At 39.7% G+C, this 22243-nt stretch overlaps 3 protein-coding genes and 1 long non-coding RNA gene across 5 annotated transcripts; 2 read left to right on the top strand and 2 right to left on the bottom strand.

Annotated features, from left to right (window-relative positions):
- Positions 1–578: 578 nt before the first annotated feature.
- LOC143359992 (zinc finger CCHC domain-containing protein 8 homolog) lies at positions 579–3601 on the bottom strand. 2 transcript variants are annotated; one of them, XM_076798471.1, is made up of 7 exons: positions 3336–3601; positions 2846–3086; positions 2459–2763; positions 2153–2366; positions 1880–2063; positions 1527–1672; positions 579–1445 (listed from the first exon to the last, which is right to left on the bottom strand). In XM_076798471.1, the coding sequence occupies exons 1-7, from the start codon at positions 3599–3601 to the stop codon at positions 981–983; spliced, it is 1821 nt and encodes a 606-aa protein (XP_076654586.1). In that variant the 3' UTR covers positions 579–980. The 2 variants fall into 2 exon arrangements, with proteins under 2 accessions (XP_076654586.1, XP_076654587.1); XM_076798472.1 differs by having other exon boundaries at positions 579–1427.
- An 801-nt stretch (positions 3602–4402) lies between these two features.
- Positions 4403–5832, top strand: LOC143359998 (uncharacterized). Its single transcript, XM_076798483.1, has 4 exons — positions 4403–4579; positions 4697–4995; positions 5072–5259; positions 5422–5832. Exons 1-4 carry the CDS (start codon positions 4404–4406, stop codon positions 5593–5595), a joined length of 837 nt encoding a protein of 278 aa, XP_076654598.1. The 5' UTR covers position 4403; the 3' UTR covers positions 5596–5832.
- Positions 5747–20984, bottom strand: LOC143359997 (calcium release-activated calcium channel protein 1). Its single transcript, XM_076798482.1, has 5 exons — positions 20777–20984; positions 20501–20615; positions 12157–12350; positions 7886–8014; positions 5747–7335 (listed from the first exon to the last, which is right to left on the bottom strand). The coding sequence occupies exons 2-5, from the start codon at positions 20538–20540 to the stop codon at positions 6808–6810; spliced, it is 891 nt and encodes a 296-aa protein (XP_076654597.1). The 5' UTR covers positions 20541–20615; positions 20777–20984; the 3' UTR covers positions 5747–6807.
- Positions 16009–18230, top strand: LOC143360005 (uncharacterized). Its single transcript, XR_013083195.1, has 3 exons — positions 16009–16127; positions 17731–17794; positions 18159–18230. It is a non-coding gene; the product is annotated as an uncharacterized LOC143360005 (long non-coding RNA).
- Positions 20985–22243: the final 1259 nt, after the last annotated feature.

Here is a 22243-nt window from a genome sequence, read left to right as displayed (position 1 = left end):
TTTCATATAGATGGAATAACAAGGAAAGCGTACACTTAAATTAAATTATCGAAGTGCTTCTGCAACGAACTATTGTTGTTATAAAAACAAATTTCTATTTTATTTACATATGTACAAAGTTTTTTAAAATTTTTAAACATTTCACTACGGATCTCCTTGTGAGGAAAGAAAACCGAAAATTAAACGTTCTTGTATAAAAATAGAAAAGAACAAGTCATTTTGGCTTACAATTTACAGTATATTTAAAATATCTATTCATATGTATATATACATAAATTAATAACTATGACTATAAAAAATGATGTTTTTTAATTATGACATTTATGATCATCACTTATGTTTACAGATTTTATAATGACGAATGTATTTATGGGCATGAACGAATAGAAACTACGAAATGTTTATAACAAGTGCAGACTGAAATTCCGGGATGTACATAACTGAAAATTACACTTTGAATTGTTGACTAATTATCAAGTACATGTTTACACACATACGTAGACGACTATCATATGAAAAATACTATATATTTGTACTTTTGAAAAGTGAGACAGTCCCAGATTTGGTTAAAAAATTCATTTCCTTTTTTATATCTTTGCTACTTAATCAGGAAGACTAATTATAAGGACGATTGTATTTTTCTAGAAATTCCTCGTATTTCCATGATTTGAAAAAAGTGTTATGCTCTAAAAAATACTCTTATACCATTTAATGTACTAATTGCAACATGTAATTACAGTGTAGAAATTAATTCAAATATTTTAATAACTTATATTATGAGAAACATAATATTCTGAATGATCTTTTCTTTCATGCAATTCATGTGCAATCAACAGAAATGTTCCTATTTACAAAGTACAAATTATGCTTCGACTTTTTATATTTAAATTAATTATAACTATTATGCAAAAGAAAGTGCACTCATGAGATAAATAAAAGACTTATTTCGAGTTATAAATTCTAACTAAACATTTTTAAAGTCATTCTTGTTGAAGCTTTGCCAAAGTAACTCTTACTTTCTTTAAAACCCCAGTCATCTGTTCGTACTTACCTGTGGAATCGGGCAGATTCTCGTAGTTGATCACGTCGCAAATATCTTTGGAAAATTTCTCGGACGACGGTAACCTGCTATACGGAGAAGTGCTTTCTAAAATGGGCGTACCTAGGTCTACCGACATTACGCTGCCTTGACTTGAATTCATCGAACTTCTACGATTTTTACTCGACTCCGGAGTCATTTCATTATTAGGCGGTGGCATGTTCGTCTTTGATTCCGACGCAGAATCCGCAGCATTGCTTTTCGACAAATCATCAGAATTCGACTGTGAACTCGATTCGTGAAGCTCCACGAGCAATTGTTTCTTCATATTTTCCAAGTCACACAATGACGGTGAATACGCTCGAGATAAAGGTGATGCACTGCTTTCCTGTAATATTTTATGTACCTAAATTTTTAATTTTACAGTTACTGTCCTCACTAAATTAACAAAATATTTTCTTTGAAAAAAATGATTATTATTTTATACCGGTGATTGTATTTCCTGCGAATGGTAATCCGAATCTTCATTCACTTGTGTTGGTGGCAGTGGTGGTTCAGGTGGCTTTGTGGCAGACTCTGGTGGTAATGGAGGTACAAAAAGTCCATTAATAGGTAGACACTCTACTACACCCTCTATTAAAAAGGAAAATGTGTTGCACAATTAAAAACTCCAGGTATTAAATCTCAACTAGCAATGTTATACAGGGTGTCTCACCAGATGTTACCATCTTGATTTAGGTCATTATTATTATTTTTCGCTGCGAGTAATAATAATAACGACGTAAATCAAGGTGGTAATATCTGGTGAGACAGCCTGTATAAATGGTAAAGAAGGTGCACCTTCTACGTCTTCTATCTCCATCTCTGTGGACTCTGGTGCTGGATTGCCTTTTAAACCATCGTTAGAAATTTTCAGCTTTTTTCTTTTATAACCTTCGTCCGCCTTTTTCCCTTTGAGCATTGTCAACATTGTTTGTTTGCTATGAATAGCCTGCATCGGTGATACCCAATATTGTCCATTTTCCTATCATTTGTAATAAGTTTCCACCAAATCAGGTTTAGGAAAGTACAGTATTTTCACTCATTAAATTGTCATATCTGTAGGTTGCTTACATCTCGAGTATCAGGTGGAGGTGGTACATTAAAACCAGGGAAATCATGTATCTTTTTTATATCGTATTGATCTCTATCTCCAGATTCAAAAAGTTCGCCTGGCTCTGCATGAGAATCGTCTTCTGCGACGCCGTCCGAATTAAACAATGATATACCAGAGTGTTGCAAGCATGCTTCCTCCAACCACCCTGGGGGATATCCAAGTTCCCTCATCCTGCAACGAACATTGTGATACATAAAAAGTGTAAAAAGTGTTAATGATTTTTCTCTAATCAAATGATGATTTTTCAGAAAGATAATAATCACCTGTATATATGCAAGGGTAATTCATTTTCTCTGAGACCTAGAGCTTTACGTAAATTGCTACTTAATTGGCCAGGAATAAGATGACCAAACCTCTGGTCATCGTCAAGGTGATACCTAAGAGCCCTCAAATTCCCACTCTTTGTACCAAAATTTCTTTTGTTCTTATTAATTGCAACTTGATCACGTGGCTTTGGACAATCTCGTACATTGTGATTGTCTAGACAATTGAAACACGTTAATTTTGGCGAACGCAAAACTATTGGTACTGGTTCTGGTTTGGTCTTCTCAAACGCATTTTCATATTTCTACAATATAAATACCATGACAATAATTTGTTACGTATTTGTATCTTGTAATGTTAATTCTCAATATTACTATTAAACAAACCTTTCCATACGTCGGAATATCAAAATCATCTTGAAGCTTTGGTTGCGTGTCTACCGTAAACAACGTGTCACATATCAAGTCTTGACTGTCTTCGCTTTCCGTTGTAAATTCAGCGGATTGGCTAGTAGAACATATATCATTATCCCAAATGTCCAGTTCCAAACTGTCTTCGCTTTCATGACACTTTACCATAGAAGGAATCAACTTTTCTATAAATTCTTTTATATGTTTACTGTATTGTCTGAAATTCGAATAAATATAATAAAAACAACACATATTAATGTTAATAGTAATCTACATATATTTTTATATTTGAATGTATGAACATTGCAGTTTGATGACCTATTGTGAGTAAACAATGAGCATAACTCAAGTTATTGTCGCAATATTGTAGTGGAAGCAATAACAATTCTAAAACAGACGCCGTTATCAAGTGATCGTTAAATTGCAATGCAATTTACTCAGTAAAAAACATAAAACAGTTTCTCACCGTGAAATACTCTTGTCTCGGAACATAACCTTAAGAAGTGGCCTTGACGCGCTTGTGTTGTCACAGGTTTGAGTAGTAGAAACATCTTTGATATCCTCCGCGTTCTCACTCGCGGTATCCGTTTTGTTCGCAACGTCGTTTGACAACGAGTTTTTGTCAATCGAACATTCGCTCGGATCATTGTCAGGATTGATGGCGATGTCTTGGCTGAGATCCAAATCAATCACCTCTTCGTCGGTATCTTCAACAGTGATTGTAGAATTCATGGAAACACTATCGACACTGGCACGATGACATAGATAAAACCGTTACTTCGGGATCCAGGATTTGTTCGCGCGTAAACCTTTCCCTTCTAAGTACTTTTTTCACTTAAAAAAAAATACGATGCCTTGGCTCCAGCGAGTTTCAAGAACGCAACAGCAGTTTAGTGTAGGGGCGCTTCAAACTTGCGTTCAATTGAGCACATTTAAATTTTCTCGAGTTTTATTAATCGCGTGTAAAATAGCATAGGGGGTCGTGCTAAATTCCTTATTTTTAATTATTATTACCTTCAAAAACGTTTATCGTATGGCAAAATTGAAATACCAAAATTGTCAATGAATATCTAGAAAGATCTTGTACTCGATCCAGAAAGTTCAGGACATGCAGTTGTTTTTTTAATTTGCCTAAAAAGTTCTTCCGTCCCTTTATTTTAAAATGTTTATAAATTTGGTGTATGTTATGGCTATTATGTAAGTTAGGATATTATTATGTGCATATACGAATAAATAATAAAGTAAACGCTTCCGATAGATGGCAGCACAGGTTTTTACCGCTAAAATTTGTATTCGTGCTTGATGGTCGCGGAGACTTTGAACAATGTAAAAATTAAAATGAAGAGAGTAATCTGAAAATAGATTCACTGTTAAGAAAACGATATTTGTACTGTCATTACAACACCGTATATATAGGTTAGGGAAGAACGATAAACAATCGGAAAACATCTAGCGTAGTAAAATGCTTTGACGTTAATCAAGGATAATGTGAACTGACAAAATTTATAAATATAGATTAACGAATGAGTTTACGATGCCCTTCTTAAAACCAATTCGAATATCGTACACTAAACGTAAAATAGACATTTCCAAAAGAAATGGTTGGCGTCATGCCATTTTTGATCCTAGAAACAAATTACTTGTCAAAGGTTATTACAAAGGAGAATGGAGAGACGATAAAAAAGAGGGCAAGGGTAATCAGTTGGACAGGTAAAACAGTTACTACGATCACGTTGACAGGATTGCTGGTAGAATGACCGTTTTTTCGTTTTCTTTTAATGACCAGATCTCTAAAATAATTCTTCAATTTCGTTAAACATACCGCAGAAATGGATTTATATACGAGGGCGATTGGTTCAATGGCAAAAAACACGGTATTGGTACTTTGAGTAAGATTTACGGTCCACCAGGAGACGGCACTATTCGCAAACTTTACACTGGTCAGTGGATTAACGGAAAAAGAAATGGCTTCGGGTATAGTTGGTACGAAGACGAGAGCTATTACGAAGGCAATTTTTGCCAGAATAAACGTCACGGCTATGGTCGTATGTGGTATTGCAATGGAGATTACTATGAGGGTTGCTGGATGGACGACCTGTACAATGGCGTGGGAGTATATGTTAAATGTGTGAATATATTTTAGGCTAAAGACTACTAATCGTAATGTATAAACAATATGGTAATGTCTTCTACGTTTTACAGTCAATGGGAATAGATACAAGGGTGAGTTTGTTGCCGGCAAAAAAGAAGGTCGCGGAGTATTTTATCACATAGTCACGGGACAGAAACAAGTTGGTATATGGGTAAATGATTTATGCATAAGTGGAATTATGTCGGACATCTACTGGCGTCAGTCGGCTCCTCGCCCGACACCATATCCTATTCCACGAGTAAAAATACTATAATAACAGAGATGAGATGTAGGATCCAATACCAACAAATAACATATTCTTAAGAACATGTTGGATATTGTAGTCTTCCTATAGTTCATCTGTAGTAATAATAAGCAAACTTTTTCAATCGCTTTACGGTGATTGCAACTCTTGTATCAGGTGGAGTTAGCAGAAGATAATGAACTCGAATACACGTATGAAATTGACGATAGCAATGACGACGAAGGAGAAGAAGAAACGCCATCGCCTACATGCAAGAGACCGCCGAGGCGCATAATCCCAAACATATGCGTGTCGGTGAACAGGTGTCCCTGCTTAGAGTCAGTTTTGTAAACAAGAACGTGTTGAACCTTACTTATATGATTTATTTTGGCAAAAGCGCCGCTGTTATATATTCATGTATGAACGTAATATACGTATAAACCGGCCGTTCGCATTAAATACAAATCATGTATAATTAAATTGCCACTGCACAATGAATTCGTTTGTTTCTTTTTCTTTTTTTTTTAATAATGTGGGCAGTATGATCATCAAGTACAAGCGCAAGGAGTACGATGTAAATCGTGTAAACGCAACACGCGTAACAGCGAGTTTCTTTAGCGCGCCTCTGTGCACATACTGTGGTGCTTGGAAAAACTGTTTGAGCATCAGGCTATTACGCGAGACAATGAAATCAGAGGAGTCGCGGAATAAAAAGATCTCGCGGAACAGGCACGTCTTCAGCAAAGATAAGTACATTCGACACGACCTAGTCACGCATACTCGATAAATCATAAGATTATTCCCATTGACGACCGCCGGTCTTCAGAGTTACGGAACACGCGATATATTTCCAGAACACACACTGCTTATCGGTAACCGATACACTTAAGTCGCTACGCGAGAAAGGGAATGTGTTTTAGAGCGTTCAGCTAAACGGTTGGTTCTGCCTGGTAACCTTGAACAATTGATGGTAGCGAAATAGCGAATGTAAGTTCGATAACGGACGGAGAGCGAACAAAATTGGACCTGAAGGGTGTGTCGCGAAGCCAGGAAAATTCTTCGGTACAACGGTTCCGCCGCTAATGTCGAATCGATTTGTACCTAAACTACATTAATAACTATATTCCTTTCAGGTACAATCATTGCAGCTTCCGTCTACAGTGCTGCCTTGGTTGAGACTTCTATTTCCCTACCGTCAACTATACAATGCATCGGATAAACGGGGGAAACAATAATAGAAGTTACGACGTTCTCGGATGGAACAGGTGTTCCATTCTCAAATTGCACGTACGCGAGTTTCCGAACCGCCTGGGATCAAGTAACCAAAGTCTTTCGCGTTTACATTACGATCGGCGTGTACGGTCGCGTTCCGTACAATTCTACTTATGGTAATATTGTTAACGACCTTTCGCGTTATTTTCTTATCCGGTTTTTGCTTCAATATTTACAGTGATAGAGTAGCAGCCGCGTTATCGGAGATTCACCGCAATATGGTTCCTCTACACGAGGATATCACAATCTGAGAGTAATTGTATCATGATAGAGACACTGTACAACGGCGGCTCACACCACGTGCGTCACGCCAGTTTGCAACAAGTTCACGCCGTTCCTGCCCTCGACATCCGTCGACTCGATCTGTTCTTTAAGTAACTCCAGTTCTCTGATACCGGACACCGTCACCTCGTATTTGTGGGCCACGAGGCTACGGTAAAAGTGGATCGCGAACGCGAGAAATATTATCAACACTGGTATCAGCACTATGCAGGCGGACCAGGCGGCCACTTGCGAGAAGTCGTAGAACTTCACCCAACAGAGTATCGCGATCTCCAGGAGGAACAACAGCAGACCCAGCAACGTGGAGAACGCCCACGCTACCTCTATGTACCAGTGTAAACGTTCGTGGGGCGACTCGTGCACCAGGCTGATACTGTGGAGATTGCAAACCGCTTCTATGTTCGGCAGAATACACGTTGATATCATCAAGGCCAGCATGTGGACCGCTACCAGCAACGTTGTGCACACGGCGAACGCGACCAGCATCTCAGATGGTACCTTTGTTCCCGGGTTCAACTGGACCTCCACCATGGCGACCTACGATCGAAAAATTGTACTGTCAATTATCAGTGTTCAACATACTAATCCCATACCTTAAGCCAGAGCTGCTCAGCATCCCTATTAGCGGGCAAGGGCGCCCACCGATGCCCGCGGGCACAGCTACGGGCAACTGACTCAGCGAAGTGGGAGTAAGCCATAACACAGCTGTAGCTACAGTCTTGCCTGCCGTTTTGTGGATGCCCAGGACAAGAAACTCGTTGCCCGCACGGGCAGACGCTGAACAGCTCTGCCTTATGCAATCTATTAGGTTGTTGCATTGTCTGATTTTAAAACACTAACACTAACACTATTACAGTCTACTAGTTTACTATAGATCACTTTGCGTTACAAAACTGATCCTTATGATCTTATCTTCAATTTTAATTTGGACATCTAATTTTACTTTTAGAAACAGAAAAGTTTACTCGCTATTCTTCTCGGCGAGAGATCAAGGAGTCTGTGCAAAGTTTTCACGTACATCGAGGTATTACTGTATGTTGCTACGTGCGGAGAACGTGCGAGAGAAGTAAAAAATGTAGGTGTATACCATGGCAAAGCCAGAAAGTAGGGCAGACGTCTTGCTCGATGCTTTGAGTTTCGCCCGGCTCAGTTGCAGCTTCCTCCAGGAGAGATAACCCGGCGTGTGAAGGCCATCTCCCGACTGCGACATCTTCGACTGCCGGAGAAAAATGAAAGAGGATCAGTTAGTAGCAAGTGCGGGAACCCGATGTAATCGGCCGATAGCAAGCCACTACGTATAACCGGAATACAGTACTCTGACCGACTCATAGGCAGCAGCTCGTTGGTTTCTCACGAGCACAGTGGCACAACACTTGTGCCATCCAATTAAGCTCCACTGATTCAGATTAGCAAGCGGTGCAATACGATAACGTTAACTAATCCGCCTCTAGTCAACAGAACAATTTATAAGATGCTTACTATGCTACTCGGGCAACATTAAAAACACTGTTAACACGTTCGACACCGGCGCCCGACTGCGAACGCTTTCCGACAATTCATAGGATTATTCAATAACATGCTAAGTAGACGGCGGATTTTATGCGGTCGTAACAAAAACGAATAGGCCGAACACAAAACTGAAAGGACATAAGAAGTATTTAAATTTAATATTTTTTAAGATAATTAAAAGGAAAAATAGTTTATCATTAACTCACTGTTTCGTACAATTGCCTTGGACAATTTTTGAAAACCAGCAGTCTTAATGATAAGTTGCCTCAAAAATGGAAAATATGTTCATTTTATTTTGGAATTCAAATCGAAAAACGCTACGAACTTTCGTTCCAACGCAACAGTTACAGTTCGAATGTGACTCGACGTTTGAACGCTTGAGTTTGCAAAGCACCACCACGATCATTCTGCTCTAAAATCGCAGCGCTGAACTTCTGATAACGACGTATGGAAGCATAGATTACGCAATATCAGTCTTCTTCCGGCGTCGATTAAAAGAGACATCAATATACATGTATGTATCCGTGGTCTGGTGGCGCGATACAACGATAACAGTTGTGTTCGTACGTCGCCGTATTCAGGCTACACCGTCGATCGTGGAACCTTCGTTGGAGAAACAATAGAGCGAGGAAGAGAGTGGGAGAGAAAGAAAGAACGGAGAACAAAAAAAAAATTGTTTCCAGATAATTGCGTATCCGGTGATGTTCGACGTATTCGTTGCTGTGGGTGTATGTGTGTGTGTGTGTGTGTACAGGCACGTAAAAAAAGAGAGACACGTACCAAGAGTGGATGGCAAAGCCGGTGCCAAACGGGGCGGACCTGATCAAAACCAAATGGGCGCCGAGCGGAAACGTGAAGAGTTATATGCGAAAGCTTAGCGTGGATTTAGAGGAAGAGGTCCCCGGTTACACCAAGTTACACCAAGCTACATCATCTACGCAAGAGATCTGCCGAGCGAGAAGAAAACACAGACTATCAACAAAACATAATTGTTGTACACTGACAGATAACGCGACAATAAAGTTAACCGAGACATTCTCGGTGAATTGAATCTTTCCTTATGCGTGTGCATGTCTCGTCAAAACAAGTGTGAAAGAGTTAACAGATGCGACAACGCGAAACGATAAACATACTTCTTCTCTCAAAGCCGGCTGAAGGTCACCTTTGTTTATTCAATTCTTTAAGAAGTTGTGGTTTAATCTTCGGACACTCGGGGGTGGGGAAAAATAGAAATCAGTATTTTTATTACTTCGAGTGACACAATATTTGGCAAATAATTCTTTTTAAATAGTAGTTACACAAAGAAATAGTAAGTTCCAATATACATTTTAATCTTAGCTCATACACATACTATTGCGAAATGTCGTTGAAATATAAAATAGAAGTAAATAATAATAAAAATAGTAATAATAATATTTCGAGTATTCGAATGTTTATAGTAAACAGTGTCATGTTATAGTCCACTGTATAAAGTGAATAGTGTTCGATTCAAGCATTCAATGAAATAGTATTTTCAAATTTGCTTTTGGAAATATTTCAGTGTTTAGTATTTCATCTCGAACTATTTCAACTTGTCCCCAGCCCTGCAGACACTATAAAGAATTTTTCGTGGCTGTGTGTATCAATTTTTGTAGTAGATAAGAAAATTTGTTGTGCAAGAAAGATTATGATGGTTCAGTCAAAGAGCTTTAGAGAGTATGTTTCCAGAATGGTTGCAAAATCAGCTATTTTGGTACTTCGAAATATCAAGGCCGAAGGGACTTTTCATTAACACTAGTACGATGATTGAAACAAGATGTTTGAAAAATTTGCATCTCATTTCTGCGGAATCCTTGGCAGCATCGGATAACATCAATCCGGGCTGATAAACTGCGCGCCACCGTATCCGTTAATGACTCGACGCAACATTTATCCCACAATTACGAATCAGTTAATTATCTCTCCTTAACAACTTCTGTCTGCAAAATTCACTTACATAAAGCGGAGAGAATTGCAGGAAATATTAACGCTATTATGCTAGCGGTGCTTGGCACGAGAATAATAACGTGCAAGACTGTGATCAAAATAGGTAATTCCAAGAAAAAAATCGCTTCGGCTCGTTATAATCGGCGATGACAAATAAATAATATGGATGGAAAATTGAATAAACCGAGCGACGTAAAATAGGTAAATTAAACAGGCTATTCTCGTAACGAGACGCTTCCGTGCTGCGATACGCAACTAGTGCGTGAACGTTTGGGTCCAATTCTCGTTCTTGATCGCGATCTATTGAATGTAAACAACAAACCAAGAATTAGCCGGCTCGTGTTGTCGATCATTGTTATTATACTTGCATCGTGGCAAACAAAAAACTTCGATGCGCTTATTTCACCATGCATCAGATTCTCCCATAGATAATGTAAATTCTTTTTCATATAGGGTAAGGGACCCAAGTACTGTGGGGGTGCCAATTGAGATATTAAATTTTTTTCATTAAAATCATTTCATACATATATGCTACATACCTCTGTTTTTTAATATTCACTATGCTTTAAAAATAAGTATCATTAATATAGGCACGGTAATTTGTACCCCCACAGTAACTGGGTCCCTTACACTTGGAAGGAAAAATACAGAAATATAGTTACAATCATCTGTCTTCTTTACATAGCTTTACAAGTTGCGGAAAAAGGAAAAGAGGACTAGTTATGGTTGTGATGTTTTCGTACTTTATCTTCCAAATATATGAGAGAACGTTCATACTATTATGACCTAATAGAACGGATGAGTATCGTGGCGGTAATTATGAAAATGGTCTAACAAGGGGAGATCCGGAAACGATCATGTGATTTCTGAACGCGATTAGCTTCGCATTGCATGGACTTATTTATGAAAAAGTAGCTGCAAATGTTCGAATTTTTACATAATTGGATGATCTAGGAAATACGAAAATATAACAAAACAAAAAATATCACTATAAATGTTATACAATTTGTTAAGGAATCATGTAAATGTAAATTTAATTGATTAGGTAATGTTTTTCTGATCCTCATGTATCAACAAGTTTAAACGATCAACATGTTCAAATTTTTCGTATAGACTTTTATTTCGAGGAGGTAAATAAAAATGGGGATCCGCAACGGCTTTGCGATCTCATTACGGAGACATGAAAAATTGTTAAATATAGAGATGCGTATCCGGTTGGCCACGCAGGGGTTCAATTCGTCTGTAAGTACAGTCAGCGGCAAAAGTTTGCTTACATTTACATGTGCCAAATTTCAAATGTTTCATACAACCAAACTAAAACTGCCAACATTTTATGAGAATTCGTGGATCCTGTCAAACTGATTACAAGAGCGAATAAAATTAATGCAGACTTAGCAAACAAATCAAATTACAGTATTATCTCCGTAACTCTCGCAACGGAGAGAATACTTTATAGCCTTGTGGATTTTATTCGAACTTAGTGAAAAAAAAAAAAAAATTAAGGAAGAAATATGGCATTGTGGGTACAAAGTATCCTCCCTTAGATGTAAGTAGTTAACCCTAAACCTACCATCGCCGGTCAAAATTATAAAGATGCTTCCGTGGGAAATGATTAAATAAACGTATTTAGTAGAGCCTGTATCATAACACGAACCGCACAAAATCCAAATAAATTTAATCTCTTCATTTTTACAAAACGACATGTATCGGTTACTTTTCGGGTTCGGTAGGTTTAGTGTTAAAGAAGTGACAGTGTGAGAGAAAGGTGAGAAAAGTGGAGAACTTTTGTGACAGACTGTACGTGATTTTCGATGAGGTTTCGCAGTCTAATAACGAGGAAAACGTGCGGCGAGATGATCAAAAGAATGAGGGATCGGTACCGACCTGACAGTCGTGAAACCGCTTGTGGAAGCAGTGGCCGTCAACGTTGCGTAGATGTGTTCGCTCCACGTGAATGTGGATCGGCAGCTGCGTGGAGGGGAGTACCGGTCCGCCCTCCGCGCCAAACACTGAGTTTCGTCCAGTGCTTGTCGACCATATGGACATCAGGCTCGATTCTTGCGGGTTTCTGACCAGCGCTGCAACAGTCGAAACAAACACCGTTTAGGACAATTGTCCCCGTACCATCCAAAGTAAGAGATACAGTGAATTCTCGATATATGTCACCGTCACGGGTCTTGCCAGCGTCAATTATCGTCCAGGAGACGTACCCGAGCCGTGTTATGTTTACACTCCTCTCGTGCTTCGCGGCCCCTCACGGGGTATACACTGCGGTAGTGGGGACAATTCTGCGACGTTTATCATCCGGGCCTTGGCGACATATACAGAGAAATCACTGTACCTGATAAATTAGACTGTGGATTTTTGGAACACCCTGTATATAATTTCTTTTCATTTTACATAGCTCATGTCCTCATATAAATGGCTGACTACTGGAACAATTACTGTACACTCAGCGCCTCCATCTTCTAGCAAAAAAAAAGCATATCGAAAGAAAAATCGGTTCTCATTGTTGACTCTTCGGACCCTCCGTTGTCAATCTCAATTACCCAGGTTGTTGTCACGGAGATCGCCAATGAGACGCTTGACTGATACCGGAGATCAGTGAACTCATTAATATTTATAGCACCGCTGTGCTTGGAAATGGAAAACACCATATGCGAACGCTAACAATGGTATTAGCAAATATATTAGAATTCACACGCGAAAACCGGGCGAGGTTGGCCGACCTGACCTTGACTGGCGAGGACTTTCGATTTCTGAGAAGTCTCGATTCACTTTCTATTGGCTTGCTGAAAATAGTCCCAGGCAATGATTGTTTACCTTTGTGTTTATGGTACACTTCAGTAAAACCCAAGAAAACAAACGTTGAGATAAAACGTAACGAGTGCCATGCAAGTCACAGTTGATTCTGGGTTCAAAGTTTTAATTACGAGCATAATTACTAAGCAATATCTTGACAACGTGTTAATTGCAGCAGATAAGATTCCTCCGAATTTTTGCTTACATATGCGAACAATCTCATGAAGTTCTTTTTATTTTCCACTAACACTTTGAAGATATGACCCACACAATTTGTTTACCAACCTTTAAAATCAATTTTTAGTACAATCTATTAAACAAGCCAACTTTTAATGGGATCTGCTACATGTGAAAATGTTACGAAATGTTACAATAAACTTTGTCTTTATTTTTAAATAAGTCTTTTCGTTCCTGTGCCATTTTTATGGGCATTGGTTATGGCATTCGACGTGTTAATTGACATTTCAAATAGAGAGCCATATAAAATATATTGTGCCAATTAAAAATTGATAAAATATTGGAAACGTAAGGTGCTGAGATTTTCGAAGAGAATTTTAAGCGTCGGTTGAAGACGAAATTAGGAAATAAATTAATTTTCAATTAAATTAATTTTTAATTTTTTTCTTGTAATAATGTAATTCAAATAAATATGTATGTACATTTTTCATTCTGTTCTAAGGTGGTGCGTGAACTTCCACGCTATCGTTCGCGCGATTGGTGGCGCGTAACGAACCGCTGACAGCCATTCGAATAATGGGGGCGTTGCACGCGCAGCGTTCTACTTCATTTACACGCGTCATTACGTAAATGATACATTTCCCGCGGTCTTTAATTGACCGTGATTCGCGGATATCGGGACATGCGAGGGTAATAATGTCCCGCTTTCGTGCCTCGATACAAAAAAGAACCGATACGGCCATCGAAGTGATTCATTAATTGGTATTTTTGATTCGGCCCTGGGTCAATGTACTGGGAAGCGGTTGGGAATCACATATCCAAAAATAAACATTTATTTTTAGTAGTACAGAACAAAAACGTCCGATTTCAAAATTATATTCCGATAACGAATGATACCGAAAGGAATTTAAATTAGATTCGTATCGAAATAGTTCACCGAAGAATTCGAGGTTCTATATTCTAGATGAATTTTATTGAAGTACGGGGTGCATGAAATTATTCAAGATTATGATTTATTTGTGTTTCCAGGCCAAGCTAGTTTTTTTTTTCGACGTGACTGATCATCTTGAGTTAACCTTGACAGTCTCTCGCCATAAACGGTCGGATGGAGGTGGCGTGACACAGATTAGTGAGAATTAAATATAGAAGCGAAAGAATGTGCTTTCTTAATTCAGCAAATACGCCCCCGACATTGCATCCTTATCTTCTGAGCTGGGGGGTTGATAAATGCGACTGGTATGTAGTGCTTTGTAATAATAACAAAACTACATGTTCAGCAAGACTAGGGTAAGGGATCCAATTACTGTGAGGGTACTAATTATTCTGCCTGAAATGAGTATAATTAATGTAGGCATGGTAAATGGTACCCCCACAGTAATTGGGCCCCTTATCCTGCGTTTATTGAAAAATTTCTGATGAAAAGATTTTTATAATTTCAGTAATTGCGAAAATAAAAAAATTAATAAAATGGATAAATGGGATAAAAAGAAATAAAAAAAAATATGAAAAAATCTAATATGATTTTAAATATGAAATACGATATGGAATAAATGGATAAATATGTCAAGTGTTAGCTTATTTTATTCCAAACCAACGGAAAAAAGTAGGGAGGTGAGAAAATTGACCTAGCATTTGAAGTTGAAATACGGGTTTCATTTTATTGAATTAAGCTTTCTTATATGTACGAAACGACGCGTCCACTATCTTCGAAGTAGTGACATTATTCTGTCCCTGAAAAAAGTGCCCATTTTAGCCATCTTATCTTTTCCCGTGTACAGGAGAATTGCAATCGGGGATAATCGACAGCGAAGGAGAACTTGTTTTGGGTCCTAGATCACGTGACCTGCGCGCGCACGGGTCTCCAGTTTCAGCGAAAGCGCAACAGATTGTCGACATCGTGCGGCGATCGTTGCGGTAAACGTCGACGTTTAGAAATACGTGCCAATATCACTAAAAATACAAGAACGCCGGAGAGAGGTCCCCGTGGTTGCTCGCGGTACGAAATTAAATCGTGATTAAGGCAATCGGAAGAACGCAAGGAAGTCGCAGCCGCCGGCATTCGAAACGATTACGTTTGTCCGATATGCTTGACGGACGCGTCCCGTCATTGTGTACGCGAATAATAAATTGCCCGGGAACCTTGCGCCACCATGCCCCTCGGCGTCAGTCACGAATGCAACAAAGCAAAAAGAAATAAATCCAATAAAAACACGAAGCGAATGACAATCGGATACATGCCACGGACACAGGATCAACGTAATACCATAACAGCTGCTAAACATCGTATCGTCAAACTTCACCTACTATTTCGACGACGATTTCATTCGAACGAGTAATATTTCATAACTGCACGCTTGAATAAAGTAATGAAAATAAAGCGCGGTTAATTGGTTAAATTGCGACGGAAATGTTGTTTCGTATAGGAAATGTTTTTGTCAGATTTCGGAATAGTCACATGCTCGAGAAATATAGGAGCATATTATGTAAATAAGAAGCTGTCAGCGTGCGACTGCGAATCCGAAATTATATTTACCATTTTGAGGGCGCTGAGGGGAACGAGCAGATGAACGCGCGAACTCATGACGGAGATCAACGATCCCCTTTTTCTCTGTTCACACTTCGCGAAATCGGGGTTATTCGAGGCGCGGAATTAGCACTTGTCCGGGGATCACAAATTCATGTCAACTGAAACACCGTGTGTGTCGTCGTGGAATCCGTGTAACAGAGTCACATTGAGTTGCACGCGAATTGCAATAAATGACAGCGACGGGAGACACTACAGTACTGAATAAGACGCTGCGATACAACGGCTACGAGCGGCGACGAGCGTTACCGAGACGGACCGAGAGTCGCCGAACGACTTCGGCCATCTGTGGGTAAGTTGAACCGACACCCTGAATTCGCGTTCAAATGACGTAAGTTTGGTCTCGTTCTTTCTTTTTCTCTTCTTTTTAAATAGAACCACTGCCCTTAACACGGCTCTTACAGTATTATGAGGCTTATAATTGGATTTAATATATTCGTATCGGTCAATCTTCCGGGAGATTTAAAGGGACCAAACTTTCCTTCGAATTTCGAATTTGTCATCTCTCCCTCGGGAGTCTTTACATTTCTTACCTATTTTAGCATTCCTTCTTTCGCAGATTTCTTATGTATAGGGTAAGGGATCCAATTACTGTGTTCGTATTAATTATCCTTATTTTCAAACTATATATAATTGAGATTATATTTAGATTTGATATATAATAAGAGATATGTAATTGGCTCCCGTATCCTATCATAAATGAATTAGGATTTTTAAATACTGCTTGAAAACAAATGCGTGGAGTTACTCTGAACAAAATTCTTCTACAATAAAATTGTAAACTGCACAGACGGTTTCGTGACAGTCGTCATTAGAAGTTATTATACGAAGCTTGATAACTGTATATATGTAGATTAATGACCAAGATCTTGCCTCTTTTTTTAAAGAATTATGATCTTGTTACGTGTACAAGGACTGATCAATTATTGGCTCAGCGACGGCCATTCCTTTTTAAAGGAACAGAATTAATCTCCGCCCACTCGAGCGTAATATTTCTATCCGATTATCTCAATGCGTATCTTTTTTATTTTCTAGCGCACTCGAGTGCACTCTGTTATCTTTCTTTCGATGCATATGTCGCGTTAGATACGAGGATTAGCGGGACAAGCGTCGAGATCCTTAAGTATTAGCATCACTATGTTATAGCAGATTACTATTCTTGATCTGGTGAATAAATCAGCGTAACGAGAACAGGAGCATCGTTAGTCACACAGAGTGGCACACTGAGCTCATCTTTCCAATTCCCCAGCGCGCGATTTTTTGCCAACTGAATCACGATTTATAATAACATTTCCCGTTCATTAGCAATAACTCGAAAAATTCTGAGAACGAGAGATTGAAGTTACGGCACTCGAAAGATAATACTAACAGATCAAATCGAACAGATTCTTGCAAGAATGATCACGTGCTGTTGATGGCTTCCGGTTTACCGTTTCCTGTTAACTCGAGGAATTACGATCGCTGATAAATCCCGACAACCGTGCACATGTCCGAGAGAGAATCAGTGAGAACATAAATCGATGTTTCTGCCACAGAGAAATCAATTTGTTACTATTCGCATTTGTTGCTCGCATAACCGTGCGCTCGTAAAACGTAACGATGTAATTCGAATTTTACGAGAAGGATAGTTCGCAGCATTTTCGGGAAAAGGAGATGTATAGCCCCTCGCACTATGATATCGGGTCACACTCGAGATGAAAATCTCCTAAATAAATCGAAACAAAATTCGATTTTACTATTTTGATACATAGATATAAAATAAATCATGGTAGAAGGGGTTCGAGAAATTGATTGCTAACTTGGGAACGCTGAAAATTTTTGTAAAAAACGCGGTGATTCGTAGCGTTTTGGCTTATGTCCACCGACAGGCGAATGTTGTTTCACGAATTTTTCAGGTTCGCAGACGCAAGTATTTTTGCAAGACTCAGCCGGGAACGCAAAGTGGTCGGCGGCTGGCAGGTAATTTTACTTAGGCTTTTCCTCGTGGCAAACATCCAGGACGCGACCACTTCTATCGCGAAACGATGCACCGTCTGCGACCGCAGTCATGGTCAGGGCACCCCTAGCCTACTTGCTGATGGTATCGTCTGATCTATTTTAAACCGGATTTCTACGGTGAAAATTCGCTTTAAACGCTGGTCGGCTTGTTTTCGAAAGATCGTTCCCGTTCGAGGCGGTATCGGGTGTCCGATTATACTTTGCAAACCGTACGACACCGCCGATAAATAAATTACGATCGTTACGACTGGTTGTTGTCATCCTTGAACATCCCGCGGCGATCGTCAATAAACTATACTTCTGTAAAATGCTTATTCCTCCACAGATGCCGCGGACCCCTAAGAGCGCGTTTAGTATCCAGACAGTATGCAAGAAAGTTTGATCGTTGGAGGCAGCAACTTCCTCCACTGGCATTCTTCGAGTAAGCGCAATCGATATCTAAGATTGCCATATTTTTCTCCGAAGAAGTATGCTTCACGAAAGAATTCTAGATAACACCTAAAAGCATTTATGGCTCTTGAAAGATTCATACGAAGAGCTATTAAAAGACTTTGTAGAAATCTCATAAAAGGGACCTTCAAGTGCTCCTTCAAATCATAATAAGGTCCTGAAGAACGTTTACAACACAGAAGGAAATTTCAAACACCTGCGGGATGTCTCTCAACTAAGAGTATGAGGATACAAAAGGACGCCGAATAAAAATAATTTAAGAACTTGTAAGGACACCAAAAGAAAACCTTAGGAATCCTAAGACGTGTCCAGAATCTGCTGTTTCAAATTTTTATAAATTCACGGAGATCTTCGAGACCGTCTCTTCGCAAGTTCAAATGTTGATAAGATCCTGAGGACTACTAACAACTCCAGGAGAAACTTAGCAAACCCACGAGTGTTCTGAAGTATAAACACACGCCGGAACGCTAAATACTCCAAAAGCGGTCTAGGGACCTTTCAAGACACCACAAGAGAATCTTGATGATGCTACCAGGTGGTAAGTGTATGTTCCCGGAAAGCAAATATCCTGGAAGATCCACAGCCCGCATGAGCTTCGTAGATAATAATTTCCAAGGACTTTTACGGACCATGAAGGATTTCTCAAAGTACCTTTCAGGAACATAGACGAACTACGGCGTGTAAAGATTGATTTCGAAGAAAGGTTGTTTTAGAAAACTGTACGTTACACGTCACCGTGAACTATTCGAAGAATCCATGGTGAAGAAGCAAGTATGACGCGCGACGACAAACTCGCGCTGATATTAAATCGCCTCGCGCCGTTAAGCGCGCAACAACGATGCCCTAGAAACTGTCATCGGTGTAATTCGTCTGTGAGACGCCTATTCGCCAAATTTTATTAACACGCGCGACAATCTGCGGGATTCTACAGTAACGCGCACGGATCAAAGGAGTTCATAACACCGAGTAATTTACATTATGTTGCACTCTGTGTGTTCGCCAAACCGGCTATTCGCGATATCCTGTCATTAACCATGAAGTCGGTGTGCAGTTTTTTATATTCTGTTGTTCGTAAAAAAAGTACATGTTAGCAGGCAGGAACAGTTGACAAAAACATCCGCAGCACTTATCAATCTTCTTCGAACGATTTAGACGTTACCACAATGTTGATAAATAAGTTGCCTAAAAAATGGCAAAGGTAACAGAACAGAATGGGAAATCATTATTGAATAATTATCTTAATTTTATCTTTGAATTTTAATTTAAAAACGTTAGGGTAAGTGACCCAATTACTGTGTGGGCGCCAATTACTTTGCCTGTTTGCGCAGTAATTCCTGATTTTAATGAAAAAATTTAATATCTCTTTTTGAATGTTCATTATGCTTTAAAAATAGGTGTAATTAATACAGGCCCAGTAATTGGGATCCTACCACGGATAAGTTGATGGTGCTATATCCAGAATATTATTTTCTCAGAATATGTTACGGTCAGCGGCCGCAAAAAATTCACTCGAAAATTTTGATAGGCGTTCAGCGGATGTGAAACGAGTCCGATTTGCATCTGAATAAAATTGTACTATAAACGGCAACACAAACAAACCTCTGTAATGTAAATAATTCCGGGAAAAGCCGGCGATAAGAGAATAAGATAGGCCTCCACCAGTGTTGAAATAACTTCGCACACCTAGCGCGCCCGTGTCACCACGTTTTTAGACCGGCGAGTATTTTCGTTCGCAAACTTTTGTAACCATAGTCACCAGCTGAGGGGAGGAAGCACGAATCGAGGGGAAAAAGTCACCCTCTCTCCGCCGGTACCGGGTTAGTCACGTGACATTGTGACACAGACACGACAGAGATGGAACGCGTCACGTGACCGAACCGTGGCGGTAGCGTGGGGGAAAAACGCGGTAGAAGGGGACATTGCTCTGAGGCAGTATCGCCAGATCAAGACTTGTTCCCCCACTCTAATTTTCCCTTCTACTCCGGTACTGGCAGAGAGACGGTAACTTTTCCTCTTAAATTCGTTCTTCCTCCCCTCATCTAGCCACATTGCCTCAGTGTTGTCGAGAGACGCTCGAATATTGATGGAAATCTACGACGTTGTAAAACGTCGTTTCTCTACATTAGTTATTATCTGACATAGTGGCGGTAGACGGTACGATTTGTTGCACAAGTCGTGCGTATACCCTTCAAGTTCAGTTATCAAGTATCCACTCACAAGAACCGTTTTCAGGTCGGCGTCCTGTATCCAGTTTCATGATCCTGACGCATAAACGAACTCCGGTTTCTTTTGATCGGTTAAAGACACTTTCACAGTAGGTTATTAAGAGCGACTACGATACGAAATATTAACAAATAAGGTAAGGGACCCAATTACTTCATATATGTTAGCTGATTTAAAAAAAAATGTAACATCTCTTTTTTAAAATTATGGTTTAAAACTAATAAGAATAATTAATATAGGCACAGTAATCGGGTCCCTTACCCTACATACTTGTAATTTTTAGACACTGGAAACCGTTTGCTAGGATCGATCCGTACTTATTGAACTGTTCGGTACACCGTCAAGTGAGAATATTTTGAAACGGTTTTGTTGACGATTTGTTCGACAGTCACCGAAATTACAGCGGAAAATTCCTCGTTCTCGGCGAGCGGCGACAACCACGCGGGAAAACTGTCCATGCCGCGTCGCGACTCTTTCTACAATTGCCCCGATAAATGATTTTTATTGTCCCCGATTCGAGAGACCGTTCCCTTCTCCTCGGCGTGGTCAGTTGAGGCACTCGGTCGGAAATCCTGAAGATACGGAAACCGTGCGACAAGTGCCGACACCGACGCACTTGTGTTTTATCGTGCTTATCTGACCGCGACTCACTGTCTAGTGACCGTGTGAGCGAGATCGAGAGAAAGGTGCTTCAGGAACCAGACTTTCCTGTACACAATTTCTACGGGCAGTGTCTCCCAACGTGAATTTTCCCGGTATCCTCCGCACGGGAACCCTCGGGACGCGCGTGGAATCCGCGTGCACCCGTCTCAACAGAAAAAAGTATTATATACCCAACACGCACAAAATATCGACACTAACCGAACCAAGCACAATACAATATACATTAGAAAAACTAAAAACTACAAATAAAGTAATTCCTGCCGTGATATATGTTAAAATTGTTTTTTCTGTACTTTTATGCCGCACCTAGAAAATGTGCACTAATGCATTTGCATAGATAGCGCCGATATCTAATATTACTTGGAATCGCGTTTCAGGGACGTCATTCTGCTTCCTCTCGCCCGTTTGATATACGGTTTGGACGGCGCATGGTCGTGTGTAGAAAATTAATTGTTTCATTCAACCCATCTGTTTACTATCAAGGTTACATAAAGCAAAACATTCGTACTCTTCCCGACCGCCGTGGAAGAATCACGGTTACGGGTCATTGGATTCGAGGAATAAACACGAACGGGGTTCATTTCCGTGTGAAGCCTTGACTTTATTTTCCACGCGTTGTCTAATGCCACTGGTTCCTTACGTAATTAAAAAGTATGGCTTCTCCGGGTAATTTTACGCTCGGTGAATTTCCAGATAAAAATAATTTACCGGCAAGTTACCGGTCGCACGTGGAAACGTACGAACGAACGTCCGTGTATTGTAAGTGAAATTCAAATGTATGCTCCAGCGTAAACAGATGCACGACGCAGCGTTTACGCGGATACGCAAATATCCCTAGCGAATGCTTTCACGTGAAATGTTAGCTTACCGAAGGATACACACTCGTCGTCAATCATGGAAACTCGACAAGTTTATGAATAAACGTGCTCGTGAATAAATAAATATGAAACGACACGACGGAAACGAGTACGATTTACCGGGAAAATTTCTGGCGTACATCCTACTGGGTAAATCGATAGTCGTTTCGAATAATTCTCTTCAATTTTGAACATATAAATCACCAATCAAGCCGTC

The sequence above is a fragment of the Halictus rubicundus genome, chromosome 12 (genome assembly GCF_050948215.1).
Source record: "Halictus rubicundus isolate RS-2024b chromosome 12, iyHalRubi1_principal, whole genome shotgun sequence".
NCBI classification, from domain to species: Eukaryota; Metazoa; Arthropoda; class Insecta; order Hymenoptera; family Halictidae; genus Halictus; species Halictus rubicundus.
Note: the sequence above shows the minus strand (reverse complement) of the source record. Positions and strands in the feature narration are given on the sequence as shown.